Consider the following 24,907-nt stretch of genomic DNA (forward strand, 5'->3'; position numbering starts at 1 on the left):
ATGAGAGACCTGGAGCAGTTTGCAAAAGAAGAGTGGTCCAAAATTCCAGCTGAGAGGTGTAAGAAGCTTGTTGATTGTTATAGGAAGCAATTGATTGCAGTTATTTATTCCAAAGGGTGTGCAACCAAATATTAAGTTGTGAGAGTGCCAACAATTTCGTCTGGACCTTTTTTGGGGATGTGTGAAATTATGTCCAATTTGCCTTTTTCTCCATTTTTTTGTGTTGTTCAACTACAAAGGAAATAACATGTGTATAACAAAATGTGTACTTGCAATGTGTTGCTGGGAGAAACACTTCGTTTTCTGGAACAATTTCAAGGACTCCAACACTTTTGACCATGACTGTATAATAGTAAGTGCCACAAATCATGTCCCCAAACACATCTGACAAAAAAGATAAATTTGGCTGAGCCAGTTACCCCATTCTACATGTAGCCAGAAATAGACAATGTAAGGCCACGTCACATTTGGTCAGTATTCGTGAGCTAAAATCAAGAGTGCGTCAATCAGAGGAAAAGTATAATAGAAACGCGTCACCACTTCAAAACCAGGAGCGGGTGAAAAATGCAGAACATGTAAATGTAGCCTAATACAGAGACTATAGAAGGCAAATGGTGCAAAATTTTTTAATGAAAACCAAATTGCAAAAATTGATTTTAACCCCAATTACATCCATTTAAGCAAGAAAAAAAATGGCCCCCAAACATGGACAAACCCCTTTAAGATTCATAGGCACTGGCAGCACAAGAAGAGCATGCAATTGCACTCGCGCCCAGTTTCCTCAGTGCATGTGGGGGTACATAAGGTACAATGGGAGGATCATAACAAGCAGGAAATGTTGCTCCCACCGATGTAATATGTAGATACTCATATCTTGTCATTATCAGTATTGCTACTTTTATATAGCGTACTTGTGTTTTTTTTTAGTATGGTAACACTGTTGTGAAGATAAAAGTTCTGCAATCTCCACCATTCATTGCAGACGTAGTCAAAAGGGCAGAAACTTGGTGATTTAGAATGGCTAAAGTTTAATACAGATTAATAGAAAAAAAAATGGTCTCTTGTAAGATTTACCATGTGCTCACTTCTCCATCAAATGACTGTTCCGCTGCAGGCGATGCAGGTAAAATGCCTCCGTATGCCATTAAAAGCCGCTCAGACCTTATAGGATAGACGATGGCTTCCTCCAGATTGCATCTTAAAGCATCTACAGCAGCGTATGGCAAAGGACTGGACTAGGCGGTATGTCCGTCAATAGTTTAGTTATTCTAGTTAGTCTTGAAATCTTTCACATCTGGGATCTCTTTCCGCATAAAATGCATGACCGCCCGGCCCACCTTATCAGGAGCAATGTTGTACACCGGATGCGTAGGTTTCTGTTAAAGAAATAAAAAAGGGAGGATTACCATACGGTAAAGAGGAATTCTACAGAAAAACACATAATACATAAATGAGAAGAGTATACAGATATACATTATCTATCAGACTGTTGCTGCGATTTCTTATTAGACGGCACAAAAACATTCTGCCATTTTTCTAATGGAGATCACAGTCTTGATTCCATATAAAAAGGGAATAATTATACCGGCTAACACAAAAAAAACCCCTTTGTCTATTTATCTTAAAAGTTAATCTTTAATAGTCATACTTGACACATATAACATACAACAAGTGCCCATAAAAAGTGACCTAGTGCAGGTAGAACTGTTCATTTATCATGATTATTTTTGTGATTATTTTTTCTTTTTACACACCTTATTGCTGACGACGATAGTCTTCCACTACTGGATATAGAATTTTATAGGTGTGAACTTGGACAAAAACAGCCTATACACAACCAGTCACTAAACTTAAAAATAGCAGGAGAAGGTTGTTGTAGATGGGGCTTATGAATGCATATCTATTATTTCCCAAGCTACATCAATATATCACATATATATATATATCAAGGGTGCAGCCTTATACCAGTAGTCCTTAATCAAATATATTCACATATTCCAGTATAATATTCCTATAGTTAGCAATGCTAATCTCACTCACAATTTGCATTTATGTAGTAAACTGATACTCCATTCCAAATACTTTTTCATGATAATGACATGATCAAAAAATAGGACTTATACAAGTATTCAGGTTGCCCCCATCATTCCTCCAAACTCCTCGACGCGTTTCCCCGTTGTTTGATGGTTCATCAGGAGAAGATCATCCTGCAGAGAGCTACACTGTGTCATTCCACCCCCTTCCTTATATATGTGATATATTGATGTAGCTTGGGAAATAATAGATATGCATTCATAAGCCCCATCTACAACAACCTTCTCCTGCTATTTTTAAGTTTAGTGACTGGTTGTGTATAGGCTGTTTTTGTCCAAGTTCACACCTATAAAATTATATATCCAGTAGTGGAAGACTATCGTCGTCAGCAATAAGGTGTGTAAAAAGAAAAAATAATCACAAAAATAATCATGATAAATGAACAGTTCTACCTGCACTAGGTCACTTTTTATGGGCACTTGTTGTATGTTATATGTGTCAAGCATGACTATTAAAGATTAACTTTTAAGATAAATAGACAAAGGGTTTTTTTTTGTGTTAGCCCATTTTTCTAATGGGAACAAAATAAGAATATAACAGTGTCATCATTGAGGAGAAGGTGCTGTTAAGTTATTGATAAGCTACATGTATAAGAAGAAACTGCAAGGCAATTTTGACAAAATTTGCATGTGTAAGAATAAGTGGCAAAGGTATCTAACCACCATCCAACCAACTAATCACAAATGCACCACATTATCTGGATTTTCTCAAATAGAAGAAGGAATTTGTGGCAAAAAGTCACATGCGCTGGATTTAAAGTATATCAATGAGCCACAGAACTGGATGAAATGTGCTAAAGTGTCAGCCACAATTCTATTACTGTGATGTGCTGTGGATCTGCCACCATTAGAGAAAGCGTCTGTTTACCGTGCTGCTGGATGCACTTTTGTTGCCAGTTCATGCCAATAATCCCTAAAGGCGCCATTCACAGACTAAAATTGGCCAAAACCAACTTTCCAGAAAGTATGATCTCGCCTGTTGGGATTTCATATGGCCATTCCATTTATTCCCTGGGCAGCGGCTCTCCTGTACAGAACACAGGGGCGCTTGGATAGGCAGACGACAGCTTTAGTTTGGTTATTACCTCATTTAAAAACACAAATGTTTAAAGCTAATCCTTATCCAAAGAGCTTGTGTGTTTTGAACAGAAAGGATAGGATATTAAATCTCTTCATTACAACTATTCTAACGATCATCCAAGTTCTACTTACCAAAGAGTTCTCTGGTATTCCTAGAATATTTTCATGGAGCATTTCCCCACTACCAAAATGCTGTGCTATGGAGAGTCCACTCAGACAGTAACACGTGTGATAAAAGTCTCTTGATCTACAAATATGAAACGAAAAAATTAGTTGCCGTTGAAAGTGAGTTTATACAGATCAAGTTGTACAGTATTTAAAGGGAATCTGTCAGCAGATTTTTGCCATTTAATCGGAGAGCAGCATGATTGCCAGAATTAGGCTCTCTGCCTGTACATGTATCACTTACTGTTTTAATAAAACACTGATTCTCCAGCAGGAGATTATCACAGCAGGACTAGGTCTCATGTGCAGGCCAGTCAGGCTAATCTGTGTAGCCCCGCCTCCACCTCTGATTGGCAGTTTGCTGACAGTGTACACAGATAGCTGCCAATCAGAGGTGTGGGTGGGGTTACACAGCTCAGCATTCTGAGCACTGCCACATCTACAGTAGAGAAAGAGGGATTCTATCAAAACTGCACCAAGCAGCCCAGTAAGTGACACATGGCTAGAATCTTGATCTCTGCCCCTACATGCTGCTCTCAGATTCCCTAGCAAAAACCTGCTAACAGATTCCCTTTAAAAAGGAGTCAGCCTAACCTGACAGTAACCTAAGCACATAGCTTCGGGGAAGATATGGCTCCTAACAAAAAAAAAAAAAGGAAATTATAATAAAAAACAAAAAACACAACTTTAATGTTCAGTTTCTTCAGAACGGAGTTAGCAATTAGAAGTTTAATCAAATATGTTAATTAGGTGCTCGGTACACCCAGAGACTCCGTACTCTGTTTTTCCCATTGGTTTTGCAAGTGATTGCTTGCCCCAGGCAAGGCAGTGCTGTCGATGTCTGACAACACCGGCTTATCTATGCAATCACCAGTGAGGAAAGAAGGGGCATGAAAATCTCTTGAAGCAAGGGTGCATGGAGTCTTTGGCTACACCAAAGGTGCACCATAAACATTAATTAGTATATTTAATTGACTTTACTTATATAGCACCATTAATCCCACAGACATAATCATCACTGTCCCCGTTGGGACTCACAATCTACATTCCCTATCAATAGGTCTTTGGAGAGCGAGAGGAAACCGGAGAGAACATACAAACTCCTTGCAGATGTTGTCCTTAGTGGGATTTTAACCCAGAGTCCCAGCGCTGCAAACCAACAGTGCTAACCACTGAGCCAGATTTTATTAAACCTCAGAACGGAGCCAGATTTTATAGGTGCTATATGCTTAGCTAATACTGTTAGTTGGGCTGAGAGGCTTCAATTGGATTGCCCCATCTTGGATATTTATGGCAAACCAGAAGTAGATGTCCTAAGTGCCCATTAAATGTGGGTCCCGCCTCTCGAACCCAAAGGAGGAATTACGGACATGCTCCTAGGTAGGCAGCTTGTCAATCACAGTAGAGATGGGTGGGTGGACTGTTCTCATCAAATATTGCCTTTGTGCTGACAGACACTCTGTAAAACATTTTTTATTATGCCTGTAATATTCAGGCCTTACATAGGACAGCATAATAAACGAATATCAAAGGGGTTGCCGCAACAAAGATAATGGTTAAAATTTCAGTGTGCTTGTAAAAACAAGCAACTTTGGAAATGTAATCTTATTAAAAATCCTCTCTGTACTCAAGAAATGAAGGGATTTTTTAATTAATTAATGCTCATTGTCTAAGTAACCCCGCCACCACTACTGCAGTCTAGCAGCGTGATCGAGCATGCATGGTGCTTATACGCTCTTTTTAATAGAGCTTGTACAGACTGATCTAAAGCTATCCAGACTGCACAATCTGACAAGATCAGAGACTGCACAAGCTCTGCAACCATGCTGATGATCCAAACTGTCAGTCTTCAGCAGGACAGGAAACCGGAAGGAGGGGAGTATGAAACTTTAAAACCCCCCTTTAAATATCGATCATCAAGAAAAAAAAAAAAAAAAAAAAAGTATTGACCCTTGGTACAAGCAGCACTTACTTGCCAGGTTTATCCAGTAAGCCCCCAGTAGGACACTGACAGCACAGCAGGATGTATTCTTGTAGAGCTTTCTGGTCAAACATCCAGTTAGTGAGGCTGAGAGCAGGATCCCCTGCAAGATAATTATATGCGGTGTTAGACAAAATGTATGTGTACCCGCTTCTCTCCGGTCAGTAAATAGCATTCCCTTTGTAACCTTAGGCTTTGTAACATTAACCTTCAAGACTGAAAAGTCGTCGTAGGAACTAAGCATGTTTTATTCAATAACAGATCACAGATCCTATGAGGGTAAAGGCTCAGGCCATTAAACAGATCCTATGAGGGTAAAGGCCCAGGCCATTAAACAGATCCTATGAGGGTAAAGGCCCAGGCCATTAAACAGATCCTATGAGGGTAAAGGTCCAGCTTATTAAACTTTCCTCACCCAAAAAGTAAGTTCAAGCTTTGAAAATAACACAGCAATAAGCTGATCAACAAAATGAAGAACCAGGCATGCCAGTGACGTTCTATATCAGTGAATCTGGAGGGAGAGAAGTTAGGAGGTACAGGCCGTACCGGGATCCTTTTTACTTCACATTACTGCAAAATTGTCATAGGACATGATGGCTGGATAAGAAAAGTAGGTAAATCAGTAGCAGGTGCACAGATAAAACAGTCTGATATGTAAGGAAATTACATCCAGTCTTACAGCTGGACTAAAAAGGTATGATCATTTTGCAGTAAATGGACATGATGGAGTTCACTCTCCTTTCAGAACATCCGAAGACTCAGACAATGGAGAAATTAAGTTCTCCATCTTCTCCGCACCTGTGCTGCGATTCTCTCATGCGCGAGAACAGGCTCGCATTAAGGCTATGTTCATACGTTGAATTTTTGCTGCAGGCAAAACCTGCTCTCTTGGCAATAAAGAAGCTGCTTACAAAAAGCAGGTTTTGCTGTGTTTTTTGGTACATTTGTCTCTTGTGCATGCTGATACAGTTTAGTGCCTGTTCCTAAGTTTTCTGCACCAAAACCTGATACCTGCGTTTTTGCACTTACCCATTGCTTTCTATGGGTGAAAAACTGATGCAAAAATGCTAAAAGAAGTGACACGCTGCAGCTTTCAAAAATGCAGTTTTCCAATTCAGTCAGGGAAAAAAACCAATGTGTGTGCATGAGATTCTTGAAATCTGGCAGCTTTTGCTGGTACTGTAAAACGCAGCTTTTAATTTGCATAAAAAACAGCAACATGTGAACATAGCCTAGGATGATACTCAGATCAAATTCTGACAGCGTTTGAGCAGTGTGTCATTAGCATAATTGTCCCGATTCTCTCACATGAGAGAATCGACGGCCCTGTGACCCCAGCCTTAAAGGGACTTTGAAGGTTTTATAGATCAGAAAACTCAGAAATAAAAGACACCATTTAAAAAAAAAAAAAAAAAAAAAGTGCACCCCTCAAAGTACCCCACTCCACCAAAGCCTCAGCCCCCCAGGTAAGCTGATTATAACACGCACCGGTTTACAAAATATTATAATATATATAGATTTCCTATACTCCCCAAAATTTAGAGTGTGTCTTATAATCCGGTACCTCCCCATCAAAAAGATGCCAGGGAAAGGGGGCTGTCTGCTTTAGCATATTTGCCAACTAAGGACTTTAAAAAGAAAAAAAAAAGTGGATCCCAACACCTATAGAACCTGTAAATATATGGGTTTCTCTAGAATGGAAATGTTATAATGTGTCCTTACCTTCAGCATGTAATGTCCTATGGATGAGAGGCATTAGGCCAGCTTGCCAAAAGGAGTAGCAGCCGTCCACCAGCTTGTTGCAGCGGCCTTGGAATCCACCTTCAAATCTCATTTGTCTGAATGCGACCCATCGCTAAACATAAAAGAAAGGTAATTTTTGTGATTTTACTAAATCTTCCATTTTTGGTATTTTGTTTCAATATATCATGTACTCGCTAAATAATGCATCAGCCTTATAAATGCATTATCACTAAGATCCATGATATAAAGCATAATTGCAGGTTATATAATCGAGCACAGATGGCCCGAGGTTAGTTCTATTACTCAAGTTACACACAGAACCTATAAATGCCAACAAGTCTCTATGTGGAGTGAATGATCACAGCACCGGCCCCTCAAATCAGTACAATTATATTACATGAATACTTTATGAATGCTGTTAAAAACGATGCCCTGATCTATGCCGGTCAGAGCAGCAAACCTTTAGGACAGTGACTAATGATCCCAAATCAGCTTTCATGTCAATGATGTTACATTAATTTAATTGCTTCATTAAAATTAATGTAAGTATGAACGAGCCAATCCGCTCTTCATTTATGCTAATCAGTAGGTTTTCACAAAATTATGGTACAAAAATAGCTTAATTTTTTCTTCTCAGGCAAATCCTTTTGAATCATTGGTACCCAGATTACCCAGTATCTACTAGAGGAGTAATTCTAATAAATGCCAATAAAAACACCAATATTCACTCGGAATACCTGTTCCAACCGCTGGGCTCGTTCACGCATCTGATTTTGTTGGACGAGCGCTATCCGTGATTTTCATGACCGACCCTCATACCTATGACATTCTCTGGGGCTGTGCACAGGTCTGATCTTTTCATCAGACCGAGAGGTCCGCAGTAATTATTGGAGACATGCCATATTTTGATCTGAGGGTTGGATCAAAATTGGCAATGCAAGTCTGAGTCCGTGAAAAAAAAAATTGATCACATACCCATAGATCCGTTTTACTCGTACAATGAAAACACAGCTAAGAAAAATATTGCGGCTTCCTGCAACACTCAAAAGTCCATTAGAAACTAAGACAAGACTTACCAACAAACTTTTCATATCCAATAAGTGGACTCTCTTCAAAATGACCAGAGCAGCCAAACCACAGAAAGTATAACCTCCATGTGCTTCCATTCCCGGGACACCACCGATGCCACCTTCCCAAAATTGGCATCTGCAGCAAGAAAAGTCACAAATCGTCCAGTAAACATATAAAGACAAGGTAGCCTAAATGAAAAAAAAAAATATATATTGCAATAGCTGATTGTAAGTCTGCTATTACTATAATCGTATTTACTTCATGTATAATTTCCCTGCGCGATTATTACTAGAGATGAGCGAACAAGAACTTTAAAGTTTGGCGTTCTTACCGGACGGTTAGTGTTCTGGTGCTAAATGTCGAACACTAACTTTCCCCAAAAGTCTATTGCAATGTTTGGGATTCCAGAGTGAGATTTTTTTTTTCCTTACCCAGACCCAAACTTCAGGTCTTCATTGTTTTCAATGGGTTTTGGGTTCTGGTTCAAGTTCGGGTACAGTTCTGGGACTCGAACCGAACTTTGGAATAAAGTTTGGGTAGGGTACCAGAACTTCCACAGGTCCCCTCATACCTAGTTATGAGATTATTTTAAGGTGCTACAACTATAAAGTAATAAGTAATGTCATATACATATTGTATCTATATCTAGCAAAAAAAAAAAAAATATGCAGGTTATTACATAGGTTGTTTCCAAACCTTGCAATCCATTCAGCGGTGCCATCAAACAGCTTGGGAGAGACGATATTGGTGAGGGAGGCTACAGAGGCGGCACAATAAGCACTTCTAAAAGAAAAAAAAAAAAATAACAGATCATATTGTTGGCATTAATACAATGTTACTAAGCAAGAAGTGGTCCATGAGCCATCAATATTAAATGTTTCAATAAGAAAAAAATAAAATAAAATAATGAATTTATACATATTTTATCCCACAGAGAACACTTGATTTCTTATCGGCTACTTTAGCACTTAAAAAAAAAAAAAAAATTAAGTACATGGAAAAGTTGTGTAAATGAACCATGTACTGGCAGCATACAGGGTCCCAATGGGTTAACTATACAGAGAGAATCAATTTACTACTACTTATAAAGTATATTATACAGGTTGAGATTCTGCAGTGCTGCACAGATTAGGAAGCAGAACTGCAATTGTTTCAATAGACAATTAAAAGGTATTTACTCACTACTTGTCCAATGGAGCCCGCCTTACTGATTTATGTATCCATTTACGTTGTATAGCCAATACAGCATTTTAGGAGTTGCAATGAATTAATAAGCATTGTATGGAGTTATAAGTGTCGATGACAAAGCCACGTGTATGCAGAGCTATGCATGCAGCACTACTACTCAGCTCCCCTTATCGTATACATGTGCGCGATATAGGGGTATTGGCTACAACCACCACCGGCTAGCGTGTGATGTCTTGACAAGCATCTTGTATCACCGCTTGAATGGTGAAAAAATATTCAGATGTTTGTATTTTTTTCATGAGGTTTAATTTATTTTAATTCTTTTTTTTTGCTGATAGTTTGAAAAACAGAAGAAAAGTGTGCGTTTTACACCTTTTTTTATCACAACAAAAGGACCACTAAAATACATCTTAAATGCAATGTGTCAGCAGGCTTTGTTTTGTAATCAGAGAGCAGCATGATGTAGAGGCAGAGAGCCCAATTCCAGTGATGTATCACTTACTGGGCTGCTTGGTGCAGTCTTGATAGAATCCCTGTTTTCTCCGCTGCAGATCTAGCAGTGCTCTAAATGCTGAGCTGTGTATAACCCCGCCCACACCACTGATTGACAGCTTGCTGACAGTGCACAATGTACATAGTGTAGCTGGAGTGCCTGGCAAGCAACACCTAGTCCTAGTGGTAATCTGCTGATAAAAGACACTGCTTGTATTGAAACTACAGCAAGCTGTTGAGCAAGTGACATCCCTGGAATCAGGATCTCTGCCCGTACATCATGCTGTTCTCTGTTTAAATATCAAAAACTGCTGACCGATACCCTTTAAAATGCGCTCCCTTTTCTGTAACAATTATTTTTATATATATCGGAAAGAGGTTTTTTTATTTTCCCAATGGGGACAGAGCTAGTAACACCGATATGGATTGGCTGTAGTTTTATTTTAAGTTATTGACAACTTTTTATTTAATGTATTTATTTTCCATGCATGTCACATACTGTGCCCCCCATAAGGTAATAAAAACACCTTTGGAATGCATTTCAACCTTTTTTTATTTTTATTAAATCTGATATCCCCTGTAACCGGGGCCGATATATTAGCCCCAGTTATAGAGGAAATGCAGCCATCTTGGTTGCGTAGTAGAGCTGACCTAGCACCTTTTACTCCCTCCTTATATAAAATGGTTACATGATGGTGGGTCCAGGGCAGGCAACGTCATTAGCATTTTCTATTACTGTATACACAGTGCTTCTTCAGCACGGTGTATACAGTGACAGAGAAAGCAGATCAGGTAATAAACCATCTCTGACTTCTCTATAGGGAGTCTGGCTGTGCCTGACAGCTGGCTCCTCACTCCTGCAGCTGGACTATCAAGTGTAACTGCTCTACTATGTAGTGACATTTCAGAACGTCACTTCAGAGTTCAATGTGGATCGCCCGTAAGTTTACAATCTATGGAGTGTCCGGAAGCAGTTATGCATGAGAAGACCTGAGTACTCTAAAGGGAAAAAAATATAACTGTTCTGCATATTTTAGATGAAAAGAATATGTAAAAAAAAGGGCACTGAATCACATCTTACCTGACGTCCACTTCTCCACCCACGTGCATGTTGAATGAACCATCTGTTTTTTTTAAGGAGTACAAAAATTCCAAAAGTTTTTCCCTGTCATGACAACAACAAAAAAATGGTTATCGAAAAGAAATTGCAAAGAATCTAAAAAAAACTTAAGTCAGGTCTATACATGTGGACTCCAGGAATTCTCAGCTTTTTCCCATAACCCTCCATCCCCTTGCGGCATACAGTGTAAGGCCGGGTCACACATCTGTCATTTGGGGTGCGAGTACACACAATGATGTATGAACCGGCCGTGGGTCTCCTGACCTGAAATGCAAAAGTGCCAAGTATGCTTTTGAGGCTGTGGAGTTTGGGGCAGGAGAAACGTACATTGTGGTCTGAACTCAAGACTGTAAAACAGATGTGCGAAACCTACCTAAAGCGGCAAAATAGCAAATTAATTGAGCTTGGGGGGGGGGGGGTTATGGGTGAATGTTGTTAATGCCAGGAGCATCCTGCCCAAATGTTTGGACCCGACTCCTGCAGATCATTGGGTCACTTGCATGATATCTTTAACAACATTATAGCAAGACATACCTATTAATGACATCGTAGGCTTCTTCAGTCCCAATGGTACAGAGAGCATTGACTGCTGCATAAGTAGGAGCAAGATGAGGCTGCTGACAGGGACCACCTCCAAAGCCTCCAGAAGGAGCCTGGCACAGCGTTAGAAACTGGCAAACACTATGGCACAAAACAAAAAAATAAATTAGTAGACAGAGGTTTATAAAGGTTATGTGGCATGAAGACCGTGAGGAGAAAACCACTAGAGTTAACCAAAAAGATAATCAGGTCTGTGGTCCAGCGACTGCAGCGGTAGAGTCCTGCAAGCCTCCTCCTTCCTGCCGCCGTCCCCGGCACCTCTTCTGATAAGCAGGTCAGGGAGGACGTCATACATGCGTCAAATGAAGGTGTAGTGCCAGGCGTACTAATCAGAAGGATTACAGGTTTATACGTTGTACATTATTGTGTATAGCTGTAAAAGACATTTTATACAAATGCCTTGATGCAAATAAAAAGAAACAAGTTATGAATCTTGTATAAAACTAATTTTTCATGATATTCAAGGCCGAGAAAAAGTTCAGGGACAAGTTGCTATGAGAACTGTTATTCCTTTAGCTTTGCATATGAAAGCTCTAGTGTCTGCAGTCAGGGAGCATCTGTACAGCTTCACATCCTCCACATGAAACCTTAAAGAGAATTTGTCATCAGGATTTTACAACCCAAACTAATAACATGTATGTAAAGTTGCTTTAATGCTCAGTAAATTGTTACCTTTTTTGTACAAATCCGTTTTGCCATTTTATAGAAATCCATAATTGAAATGTATGCTAATGAGCTGTGTCATGAATTCCAACACACAGGCGAGACTACACAGGGGAGATCACGCAACATCTCACCGTTGCCGTAACGCTGTCCGTCTTTCGTTCGGAGCACGCGATCCAGACTACTCACTACGTGGATATCGGCAAGCAACCAGTGAGCGTATGGCGTCACACCTCGGGGATTTCAAAGCCTGGAATCAGTGTTTAACGCCCTCCGTACGGTCACTGTCAGCCTCACGATATCCCAATTATTATTAATATTCGCTGCCACCACCGGCCGAGTTTGAAATATAATACAAGCCTGGCCGGACGCCTGCGTTTTGGTAGTGTATATGGCTTCGGGGAAGGGAACGATTACAGAACTATTAAATTTTATATTTAATCCAAAAGGGAGGCAGTGTTTAGGAAAAATATATACAAGGATGTTACAAAGGAGACGTTAAAATACATAGGCAGTTACATAAAATGAACAGGATAAAAGATGATAACTTACACTATACGATCACAGACGATTCAATATAGGTGGAGGAGGGGCTCCCCAGTTGGATTATGCCGTTATTGAACAGGACCCGTTGCTTATAATTCTTATTCCCCCCTGGCAATGAGTGCTCCTGTCTTCTCCATGGGTTCTCTTATACCTAAGGGGAGATCTGGCCACATGCCCCTGGTGGTGACATCATGTGGGCCGGTCTCCAGCCTGTACATTTTTATTAAAACCGCTAACTTCTGCAATAACTCATCGCTCGTTGATCGCAGAAGCTTGCAAACTACGCCATTTTTTCCCTTATGATTTTATCTTTATTTAGAGACCACACATCACATAGCTGCAGTCTCCAGCCTCCCTTTGAGGCTCGGGAAGCAGCCTCACGGTTACACGCAAATTAGTGCAAGCCAGCGTTTTAATTACCTCTTGCGTCTTTCAGAGACAAGATGCTTGCTTCCTACCGAAGTTATAACACTCCTTGGCTGGCATTGTTTGCATAAGCCATTTCTCAGGCGTGTGCTAATTGGGGCTTTTGTGCTGAGGAAAATGGGACAGGGCGGTGCTGACAAGTGGTGAGGGGAGTAAGGGAGGGGGGGTGAACATCTATGTCAGGCAAATATGGAAGAACATTTTCCTGACAAGCTGCAAGTGCAGTGGGCGGACATTGTACTTGTAGCTCTCCTGCCTCTCTGCCTATTCCCTGCACTGAAACAGGAGTGACCTGTCAGAGACAAGAGGCAGGAGAGGTGTCAGAGCAGTGTCCACCCACCAAAATTGCAACTCATTAAAATTTATAGTTGAAACTGTATTCATCTAAAAACAGCAAAAACTGCTCCATTACCTTATTTTGCCTCATTTTTCCCAAACACTGTGTTGAAAATGCTGTTTCAACTACATTGCTCCTGCACTTAGAGGAGTTGTTTTGAACTGCAGGTCTAGAAAATATCCATACTCTGGTGTGAACTTCTCAACTCCCCTCCCCCATGCTCCACCACTATTTACAAACAATCACCCTGTCTGAGCATGGGGGGAGGGGAGCAGAGGAGTTCATATAGGATAAGGGTATTTGATAGATCGGCAGTTCAAAACAGCTCCCCTAGGTGCAGGAACAAGGCAGTTGAAACAGCACTTTCTTGGGGAAAAAAAAAAATGAGGCAAGATATGGTAATGGGGAGTATTATTATAAAGATTTATAACTTTGCAAAGACTGATAAATAATTCAATCTAAAACAAATTTAGTTACCCTTTAACAGTTTATATATAGACTTAAGTAGTTGAGACACTTTGTCAATACATCACATTACTTATCATACACAGATAGAGTGACAGTCTTTATTATAACCTAGAGATGCATTCACAGTTTGACAAAAAAATGATTCCATTGTATTTTGGAGCGCGGATAAGAGGTTATGGATTTAAAGAAGCACTCCTCCTCCTCCCACCAAAATTTGTATCCTCTTAACATATTGCAATCATCATATTATATAGCACTGTGCACTTACAATTGCTCATTTTGGCTTTCTACCCAGCTAATTCTTCTCTTTTCCATTAGGTCTATGACATCACATGATTAATAACCGCTAGCTGATTCCTTCTTAGATCTATGTAGAAACAGGAGGTCAATTTTTCCTGCATGAGTCATAAGTCACTGCAAAAGTCTATGGCAGGTGGGATGGGGGGGGGGACTCGAGCAGCTGGGGCTGGAGTTGAAGATAATAAATGAAGGGTCAAGAGACTCCCTATTTCTACAAAGAGCAGAGAAAAGAAGGCAAAATTAGCAATTGTTAGTACACAGTGCTATATTGCTATATAAATGTGGTGACTGCAATATATTAAGAGGATAAAAACTTTGATGGGAGGAGGAGTGCTTCTTTAACAGACAGCAAACTTGCTGATTGTTTCCAAAGACATCCAGTATGAAATATCAATTAAGCGTTATATATAAAAGGGTATATTCACATGTAGCAGATTTGTCAAATGGGCTGTCCAGGCTTGGGATTCCACGTCTGCAGTTACTATGTGACTGCAGACTTGTGAATCCTCACAGTGCCGGGAGAGAGCAGGTGGATGCATGACCGCAAGTTTGCGATTTGCATACATACGGTCACATGCCGACTAGACGTGCATGGCATAGCTCAATGTGAGCTAATTGAGCGAGGCAGAACGCATCAGGTCAGAAAGCATACTTGTGGTCACTCGTTCTCCCCTGCCCAGAGAATTCAGACAGCCCCATGTGAGGATTCAAAAGTCTGCAATTACATATGGTGACTGCCGATTTAAGCCCCAATCCTGGACAACACCTTAAAATAAATTTCTCAGGCTGAAAATAGGCTCATTTTGGATCTCTTCCAGCTCCAGTCAGAGGAATCATACATTTCAGTAATAAAAATGCCGTACACTTAACTAGAGGACCCTAAAACCAGAGGAAACGTGAATAAATCAGATCCTGTGTTTAGGAGAATAAAACTAACACTCACCTTGATGCTACAGATTCGGGGATGGGTTCATCTAATAAGTTTAGACTATGGACAATCCAATAACATAGCCAGGGCCGGCTGGCATCTAGGCACTACAAGGAGAAGATTAAAAAAGGTGATGTAAATGAGCTGGGCTTGCACATATACATAACTGACAATTTACGTGTAAGGCTCTGGTCACACCTATCTAGGAGCTCGATTTGTCTGCTTACTTTAAAGGATCAGACAGGTAGCAAATGGACCTGGTCTGAGAATGAATTCTAAGTGATGCAAAATGAATATGATGGGCCTCCATCTGGTTTCCGTTTGGTGTCAGTTTTTAAAACAGAACATATTGCGCAGTATGCAGAACTCTTTCTTCACTTCTAAAAACTGACACATAACGGAACCCAGATGATCACCATAAGTGAGGTTCCTCAGCTTCTGTTTGCATTAGCAAACGGATGCATTTTGGGCATAAATCTTTGCTACATAATAGGTTTATGGGGTACACCATCCTTAAAGGGAATCTGTCAGCAAGTTTTTGCTATCTTATATGAGAGCAGCATGATGTAGGCCAAGAGATCCTGAATCAAATGATGCATCACTTAGTTTAGTGGGTGAAGCCGTCCTGATACAGGTTTTAGATTTAGCAGTGCAGCAGAGCTGAGAAAGCTAACCCCGCCCACACCAGGCTCTGTATGTACATTGTTTATTGACAGTGAGCTGCTCATTACAGGAGGGGGTGGAGTCGGACTAGAGCCCACATGCTGCTGTAGTCCAAGTAATAATCACTTGGTGATTAAAGCTCAAGTCTAAAGTAAACACCACACAGCCCAACATGTGACACATCATTGAGTTCAGTATTTTAAACCCTACATCATGCCGTCCTCAGATTACATAGCAAAAACCCGCTGACAGATTCCCTTTAAGAGACCATCACGCTGGTACAGCTGGTCCATGCAATGCTCCCTGGGAATTAGCCTCTTGACAAACTAAAAAGACAGGGTCTCCAGTGCCACCTATTGGAGTGTAGCAATTCTTAAAGTCTATATTAACGGTTTAAAAATCCTTCCCAAATCACTTCGGATATAAAATCAAAATCTTCACCAAAAAGAAAGGACATCCATTTGCAGACAGTTTTGTTAAACATCAGTGCAAAGTAGAAAACTTTTTGGCTGGTTGAGACGCTTTTTCAACGAGCGCTTAAAATGGAACGGTTCTTTTCCCAAACTTTGTATAAATCAATAGTACAGGCGAACATAAGAAACTTTTCTAAGTTCTCAGAGAAATCCGTTTCCTTCTCCACTCACCAGCCTCTTCTTCCCCTTCCCCTTTAACTTGTCATGCAATCTGAAAAAAAACAGCTCAAGTCCATCTTGCTTAGATAAAACTGAAATGCAGGCTCCCTGTGGTGTCATGTAACACAGCATATTACACTCTAAGGAGAGGGGAGGGTGGAAAGGAGTGATGAGCAGGGAGAGGAACCAGGCAGAGGAAGACCGAGAGATCACAGTAAACTTTCTAAATTGTCTTTTTTTTCAGCCCAGAGCAGATTTACATAAGATAGGCTATCTCTGCTGAATAATAGCCTCCATATTATTGTTGCATGTGGCTAAAAAAAAAAAAAAAAAAATGAATGAAGAGCAGGAATTCCTCTTGTTCTATGGCAGACATCATAGCATATAGTCTAGTACGCCTCCCGGCAGCCAGTGGATTGCAAATTAAAGATCGACCATGCATGAGGGATAAACTGATGCAAATGCAGGGTTCAAATGATGTAATGGCCAGATATAGTGCAATTTACTACTCCTTAGACAGCTGATCCCAGCCAACCAGTCTCCTATGGGTCTGCAAACAGGAGAGCTTTTGGAGTAGATTTTGTTTTGACTTTAAAGAAGTTTGCCACATGACTCCAAATATAAAGGGTCAATATACACATTATGTTTGCCACCATCGATTGGTGGCACAACTGAAACAGCCAAATGTTTCTGTCCATAGGCCATGACTGGTATTGCAGATTCAGTTGACGACGACCCCTTTATCCATCTGTGAATGGCTACCACCAGTGTTACAAATGTTCTTGTCTACCCCCAGAAGTCTAGGGAGAACAAGACCAGCTGCAGAAATATGGCAGATTATTGGCAGGTTGAGCTGCAGATGATAAAGTGCGGTTAGCTGACAACTAAAGAAGCAAAACAAGTAAGCGATACACTAATGGAAATAGGGTCTCTGTTGCTCTAATTGGGCATTACAGACCTAGTGACAGATTTTCTTCAAATTGATGGAGCTGGCAGAGTAAGCGGTGTGGATTCCAAGTCTTCTGGTGTCAAAGCTGATAACATTACTACCCAATGTCTCCCTCTATTAAATATCCATTTCTGGCTGCAGAAGAGAAGGCCGGTTACATTGGAGGTAGCCTATACTGGTTACCTTTATTAGGTTGTCCGTACCTCGTATGATTCAGATAGCTGCTGTAAGCCTTTTCGCAGGTAGTGTGAATGGAGCTCTCTCTCTAGAACAAGTCTAAAAAAGAAAAAAAAAAAAGTAAGATAACAGAAATGGGCACAGACATGGGGCGCAGTGAACTGTTGCAATCACAGCTCTAAAAAAGTTATTTGATAAATTTGTTTAGCTACAAAGCAATTGTGACCAATTCACCATTTATGTAGTGTTTGTCACGGGTTTACCATGACAGACAAGAGTCAGGAGACCGCAGCGTCTGAGTTCACGTACTCCTGCATTGAATAGAAGCACTTCTCCCGCTTATTAAATAGTGCTAGTTTCTTACAGCAGTGCAGGAGTATCTGCTCAGCTTTGAGTCTCTGTAGCTTCCTTCTTGGAAGTTCTCAGCTGAGCAGTATCAGCCACTCCCCTCTCCTATATAGTCTCTGCTCTGGCTATCTGGGATTACCAGTGTTAAGTTTTGTACTGCATGGTGAGAAGTGGAGTGGAGGTGTTGGTGTTCGGTAGAGGCATTTAAGGATAGTTTTTCTGTGACCATTGCTTGGAGTTTTGGTTGTGTGCATAGTCCCTTCCTCTTCTTCCCTTTGGTGTTTTCCCTCTGTTGTCTGTGAGGGCATATTTTGTGTGTTTGGTGTTTTCATTTGTCCCTGTACGTCCCTCTTGTTTGTCTGGTTTGTGTATTTACATACACTATTCCTCCCCACTTCCCTGGGTGGGAGAGGCGACAGATAAGGGCTGATTCAGGAGAACAGCAAGGTACATGGCCCCAACATCTTCACCATTAGAAGTAGCCTGGGGAACAGGGATAGATAGGGCGCCCCTATTGTTAGGGACAGGGTAGGAGCCTCTGGTCCCAGGTTGTCAGACAACAGCATTGTGACAGTGTCCCTGTAAATAAGAGATGCAGATATATCACACCATAACAGAGTAAGGGCATGTTCACACGTTGCGTTTATGCATGTTTTTTTTGTCATGTGTCCATGAGTTTTCAAAAATCTTATTGATAATTGCTGGTACTGGAAAACGCTGCATATTTTACACACCAAATACGATGTGTAAAATATGCATCAAAAATGCCATGTGTGAACATACCCTAATACTGTTGAATAGGATCACTGGCACTACGAAAGACCTGGGACAAGTGACCCTCTTGCAACTCACTTCCTTCTTATTGCCCCCCTTCCCACATTCAACATCTAAGTGGTTGACGGAAACAGCAATGCAAATAACCGAATTTGTCAGTCCAATGAGAGATTGACGCAACACTGAAAACTGAATGCGTTGTGCACTGAAGGGGGAACGGAGGGCTTGGGACCGGGTCCCTCTGGTGAGCCGCCCAGTGATCAAACATTTAACACTAATCCTGTGTATAGATGATAAAAAAAAATGTATCTTGAGCAAACCCCTTTAAAAGGAATTCTTTAAACAAGTGGATATTATAGATAGAAACTTAGAATTATCGAACTACTCAGCATCTTCCCAAGCCATCATTTCAGAACAGAAAGCCTACACGGAAGCTGCACAACATCATATGTGAACTATTGCCGATGCGAGAGACTTAAAACAAGTCTGTGGGGCTTTGGGAGGCAGCATGCTGTATAGCAGATAAAATTTCAGATGCTCTTGTTAATTTATAGATTTAAATATACTCAAATTGTGCTGATCAAAAGAGAAAGCCCAGGAGAAGCATCATGTTAGGTTTAGGGTCCCCACAAAGGGGTACACCTGGTCGCTGGCTGTTGGGCTCATATGAATTGGCCAATTAGTGCACTAAGTACCTTCATTTTTTTTACTTATTTTCTACAGCAGTAATGCAATTCCAATTTCATATATTCAATGTGTACATATCAGAGTTTCAGGTTTAGCTTTATTTTGTTAGTTATATATAGAGTGGCTCTCTTAGCTTGAACCTGTTCACATTTGTCTCTGTTTGGTCAGTTTTTTATATCTAGAGAGAAAATGGATAATAGGCCCATTCCTATGGCTGGCTCCCAGATCACAAGCATTGTTTTGTTGCCAATTATTCGCAGTTACTTTATTAGCCAGTTTATTATTACTGCGCAAACATTATACATTGCCAACATCCTACAGAAAATTTCCACAGACCATATTGGTTGCAGACAGTGGCATTAAAAAAATACCTAAAATATTGCTACTTTCTACATCCAATTTAAAAAAAAAAAAGCAAACAAAAAAACCCCACAACAATAAAGCGGTTTCCCTCAAAGTGAGAACAACTTTAATGGAGTTTGGAAGTTGCTCCAAACTTTAGACCAATTGGAGATAACAGAGCTATAGCAAGGCTGGCATCTTTCTAACAGGGCATGAAGATTTTAGAATATCTAAGGGAATATGGGGAACTGAACTCGCTGTCCAATCCAGCGGCTCAGGAGAAAAATGAATACACGGGCAAAGCTTCCAGTTTCTTAGGATGATGACTGCGCCAAAATTATTTATTTCACGTATTGCAAAATTCCTCTGCATGGTTCTGTACAATTGATCGTTTACTGCTGAATCACGGCATTGCTGCAAACCTGGAAAAGCTGCGAAACACTTAAAAATGGTTCAATATTTCTCTACTTATATAATGAATATTAGAGTCTTTCACCCCCAAAAAGTAACAGTGCAACAAAGCGTCCTCATTTGCATATGAAATAAAAATTAAGATGGTTACTCTTTAAATGCTTGTACAGGAGACTTTGCAACTTCTATATTGCTAGTATGATTTATATAGGGGCTGATAAACCAACTTTAAATTTCATATACAAATGAAGGGGCTTTGGTGCACAGTTACGCCCTCCAATATGCATATCAAGCACTTTAACCGCTTCCAGACAGCCCACTGTAAATAAACGTCGGCGCTGCCTGGGCTCTGTGCAGCGCCAACGTTTATGAACAGTCGGTGGTCCCGCAGCCCTCAGGACCCCCAGGGTCCTGCAAGTGCTACGGTTGCGGTTCAAAGCGACAGCTCTGACAGGGGACATCATCGGGACCTGATTGGATCAGGTCCCAATGATGTTAACCCTTTGCTATCTTCTATATGCCGCGATCTATAGTGATCGCGGCATTTAGAAGATAGTGAGAGGAGAGGGGGTCGTCCACTTACCTCTCCGACGGCCCCCTGATGTCTTACAGGACCTGCCGTTGTCATGGCAGCCGGAGGTCACATGACTGCCTCCAGATCTGCCATATATGGTGTCCTGCTAGGCTCAGCCTGCAGCTGAAGTCTAGCAGGAGATAGACCGTGTAAAACTGTCAGCAGAGCTCTCATGCAATGCAATACATGTCTATTGCATTGCATGAGAACAGTGATTAGAAAAATAAAAATTAATGTCCCATACAGGGACTAAGTAAAAATGTAAAAAAAAAGTCTAAAAAAGGTTTTCAAACTTAAAAAAAAAAAATATATATAAAATCACAAAATAAAAATAAAATATTAAACCAATAAATCCGTATATTTATACAAAAACAAAAAAAGTACAAATATTTGGTATCACCGCATCCAAAACAACCCGATCTATAGAACTGTCACACTAATTAACTCCTTCTGTGCACACCGTAATAAAAATAAATACAAAACAGAGCAAAAAACTATGCTTTTTCATCACATCACCAAGCAAAAAGTGGAAAAAAAATGCGATCAAAAAGCAAAAAGGGAAATAAAAATGGTGCCGCTGAAAATATCATCTTATTCCGCAAAAAAAAAGCAGCCATACAGCTCCATCATCCGAAAAATAAAAAAAAGTTATAGCTCTCAGAACAAAGCGATGTAAAAAAAAATATTTTTTCTATAAAATTGTTTTATTGTGTAAAAGCGCCAAAACATAAATGTATATATATATATATATATATATATATATATATATATATATATATATATATATATATATATATATATATATATATATATATATATATATATATATATATATATATATATATATATATGGTAAGTATAGTATCGCTGTAAACGTACTGACCCGAAGAATAATGCTGCCTTATCACTTACCACACGCAGAACGGAATAAAAAAAAAAAAAATCCTGAATTGTTGTTTTTTGTTAATTTTACCTCACAAAAAAAACAGAATAGAAAGCGATCAAAAAATGTCACGTACCCAAAAATGGTACCAATAAAAATGTCAACTCGTCCCGCAAAAAACAAGCCGTCACATGACTCTCTCGACCGAAATATGGAAAAATTATAGCTCTCAAAATATGGCGATGCAAAAACTAGATTTTGAAAAAAAAAAGCGTCTTTTAGTGTGTGACAGCTGTCAGTCATAAAAACCCGTTATAAATCTGGTATCTCTGTAATCGCACCGACCCGAAGAATAAAATAATCTCATCACTTATACCGCACGATGAACGGCGTAAAAAATAAATAAAACCAATTCTTCACCTGCTACTGATTTGTTTATTAGGTCTCCCAAAGATCGCAGTAAGGCTCTGCTCACATTTATCCTGCGCTCTGCGCTGAGCACTTACACCAGAGTTTCCATGTAAATCTCTGAAATACGTGATTCAGACCGAACCCATGAAGGAAGATTCCCTGTAATGAGGCAGATATAGGCCACTGTGGATGCCCTCTGGCCTGTGATCCCACGGTGTCAGTTTTTTTAGGCGTGCATAAAAGTGCGGTTTGCCACAGTTTTGTGCACTTCTGAAAAAAAGAACACCGCTAAACAGAGGCCAGACGGAGTCCAGAGTAACTCTGCTGCCTCATTATAGTGAATGGATCCCGCAGGGGTTTCATCTGAATTACATCACTTGGAAAATTAGATGGAAGCCCCGATGTAAGTGCTTAGCATAGAGCGCCGGATAAATGTTACGTAAAATGTTCCCAATAAAAGCTTCAACTCAGTCCTCAAAAAAAGCTAGTCCCCACTCAGGTCCGTCATCTGTTAAAAATATAAGGAGCTTCCAAGTTACTGGTAGCAGAAAGGCTCTGGAAAAGCGAAATGGCCCTTGCCCCCCAAAAGAAATTCAGAAAATTGTGTGCTCCCAAATCCAAATGCCTATTCTACAATAATTTGTTCTCCAATTGTCAAATAGCGCTCCGTCCCTCCCAGATCTCGCTGTATGGCTAAGCGGTACGATACAGCCACATATGGGGTATTGCCACTTTTAGAAGAAATTGTGTGACACATTTCGGCACCATTTTTACCCATTGCCTTGTGTGAAAATGTAAAATCTGAGGGTAAAACATTTTTTTGTGGTAAAAATATAATTATGCTTTTTTCACTGCCCAATGGTATAAATTTAGAAATTAAAAAATAGTCACTACTTCCCTAGATGAATTCCTTGAGAGGTGTAGTTTACAAAATGGGGTCACTTGTGGGGGTTTCTGCTGTTTTGGCATGTCAGCGACTCTTCAAATGTGACATGGTGTCTGCTGCCTATCCCAGCCAACATAGCGCTCCTTTCTCTTCCGAACCCTGCCGTACACCAAAGCAGTGGTTTTCCCCCACATATGGGGTATCGGCGTACTCAGGAGAAATTGCACAACAGATTTCATGGTGCAATTTATCCTGTTATCCTTATGATAATGCAAAATTAGGGGATGAAAAACATTTTGTGTGAGAAAAATGTGAAAATTTTATTTTTACGGCTCAATATTATAAACTTCTGTGAAGCACCTGGGAGTTCAAGGTGCTCACCACACATCTAGATAAGTTCCCTAAGGGGTCTAGTTTCCAAAATGGTGTCACTTGTGGGGGGTTTCCACTGTTTAGGCACATCAGGAGCTCTCCAAACGCAACATGGCGTCTGCTAATTATTCAGACAAATTTTACATTCAAAAAGTCTAATGGCGCTCCTTCCCTTCCGAACCCTGCAGTGCGCCCAAACAGTGGTTTTCCCTCACATATGGGGTATCAGCGTGCTCATGAGAAATTGCACTACAAACTGTGTAGTCCATTTTTTCCTGTTACCCCTGTGAAAATAAAAAAATTGGGTCTAAAGTAACATTTTTGTGAAAAAAAGTTAAATGTTCATGGTTTTCTTCCACATTCCAAAAATTCCCGTGAAACACCTGAAGGGTTAATAAACTTCTTGAATGTGGTTTTGAGCACCTTGAGGGGTGCAGTTTTTAGAATGGTGTCACTTTTGGGTATTTTCTGTCATAAAGACCCCTCAAAGTCACTTCAAATGTGATGTGGTCCCCCAAAAAATGGTTTTGTAAATTTTGTTGGAAAAATGAGAAATCGCTGGTCAACTTTTAACCCTTTTAGCTCCCTAACAAAAAAAAAATGTTGGTTCCAAAATTGTGCTGATGTAAAGTAGACATGTGGGAAATGTTATTTATTAACTATTTTGTGTGACATATCTCTCGGATTTAAGGGCATGAAAATTCAAAGTTTGAAAATTGCAAAATTTTCACCAAATTTCCGATTTTTTCACAAATAAACGCAAGTGATATCGAAGAAATTTTACCACTATCATGAAGTACAATATGTCACGAAAAAACAGTCTCAGAATCAGGGGGATCCGTTGAAGAGCTCTAGAGTAATTACCTCATAAAGTGACAGTGGTCAGAATTGAAAAAATTGGCCCGGCCACAAAGGCAAAAACAGGCTCTGGCATGAAGTGGTTAACAGATCTTGATTGACAGCGTTCAATGCAAGTTTCTGCGCACTGACACTGGAGGAGTCTAGGAGCGTACAGTCAGCGTCCCTGGGGGTACGCTCTATTCCTGACTCCTCTTTGAAGCCGCTTGGTCGCTACACTTTCAAGTGTATCACTGTCAGCGCGCACGAACATGGATTGAGTTTAGGCAAGCGAGCGGTTTCAGGAAGAGTGCCAAAATAAATATGCAAATTGAAGGGTGTATTGGTGCACGGAAGGGTCCTCATTTGCATACGAAATAAAAGTATATTCCTCAGCCTATAAAATACTAAATTGTAGACTGCTGGTACAAATTCTATGGAGGTCAAGTCCCCTATATAAATACTTAAGTAGTGAGTGAGACAGCCTATTAACTTGCCGATTGCTGGGGGTCCGACCGCTAGAACCCCCAGTTGTTTGGAGATCTGAGCTCCGAGACCCCTGAACCGAGTGGAGGTGCGCTTGCTAGGCATCTGTTCCATTCATTTAACATGGGTCCACTGAGTGCATCGTTTGGCTATTTCCAGCAGTCCCATGGATAATGAATGGACTGGGGATAGGGGGACACTTTGTACTTTGGGAATAACAGTTTGAGGAGCACATTTTCACTTTGTGTACGGAGCTGTAGTGATTACACCGGAC

General features: G+C 40.3%; 1 protein-coding gene across 1 annotated transcript in view; it reads right to left on the reverse strand.

Annotated features, from left to right (window-relative positions):
- Positions 1-1,008: 1,008 nt before the first annotated feature.
- FNTB (farnesyltransferase, CAAX box, subunit beta) overlaps positions 1,009-24,907 on the reverse strand; it is a 38,513-nt gene continuing 14,614 nt past the window's right edge. Inside the window, exons 3-12 of the mRNA XM_073638919.1 lie at positions 17,649-17,721; positions 15,217-15,308; positions 11,468-11,614; positions 10,895-10,978; positions 8,830-8,916; positions 8,139-8,268; positions 7,042-7,174; positions 5,311-5,422; positions 3,306-3,420; positions 1,009-1,376 (exon numbers count right to left, since the gene is read on the reverse strand). Of these exons, the coding sequence (XP_073495020.1) occupies positions 1,269-1,376; positions 3,306-3,420; positions 5,311-5,422; positions 7,042-7,174; positions 8,139-8,268; positions 8,830-8,916; positions 10,895-10,978; positions 11,468-11,614; positions 15,217-15,308; positions 17,649-17,721 (1,081 nt within the window). The 3' untranslated portion in view covers positions 1,009-1,268. The remainder of the gene's footprint in view (positions 1,377-3,305; positions 3,421-5,310; positions 5,423-7,041; positions 7,175-8,138; positions 8,269-8,829; positions 8,917-10,894; positions 10,979-11,467; positions 11,615-15,216; positions 15,309-17,648; positions 17,722-24,907) is intronic.

This window comes from Phyllobates terribilis, unplaced genomic scaffold, assembly GCF_046119375.1.
Source record: "Phyllobates terribilis strain yellow unplaced genomic scaffold, ASM4611937v1 Scaffold_7__3_contigs__length_470593459, whole genome shotgun sequence".
Lineage (NCBI taxonomy): Eukaryota > Metazoa > Chordata > Amphibia > Anura > Dendrobatidae > Phyllobates > Phyllobates terribilis.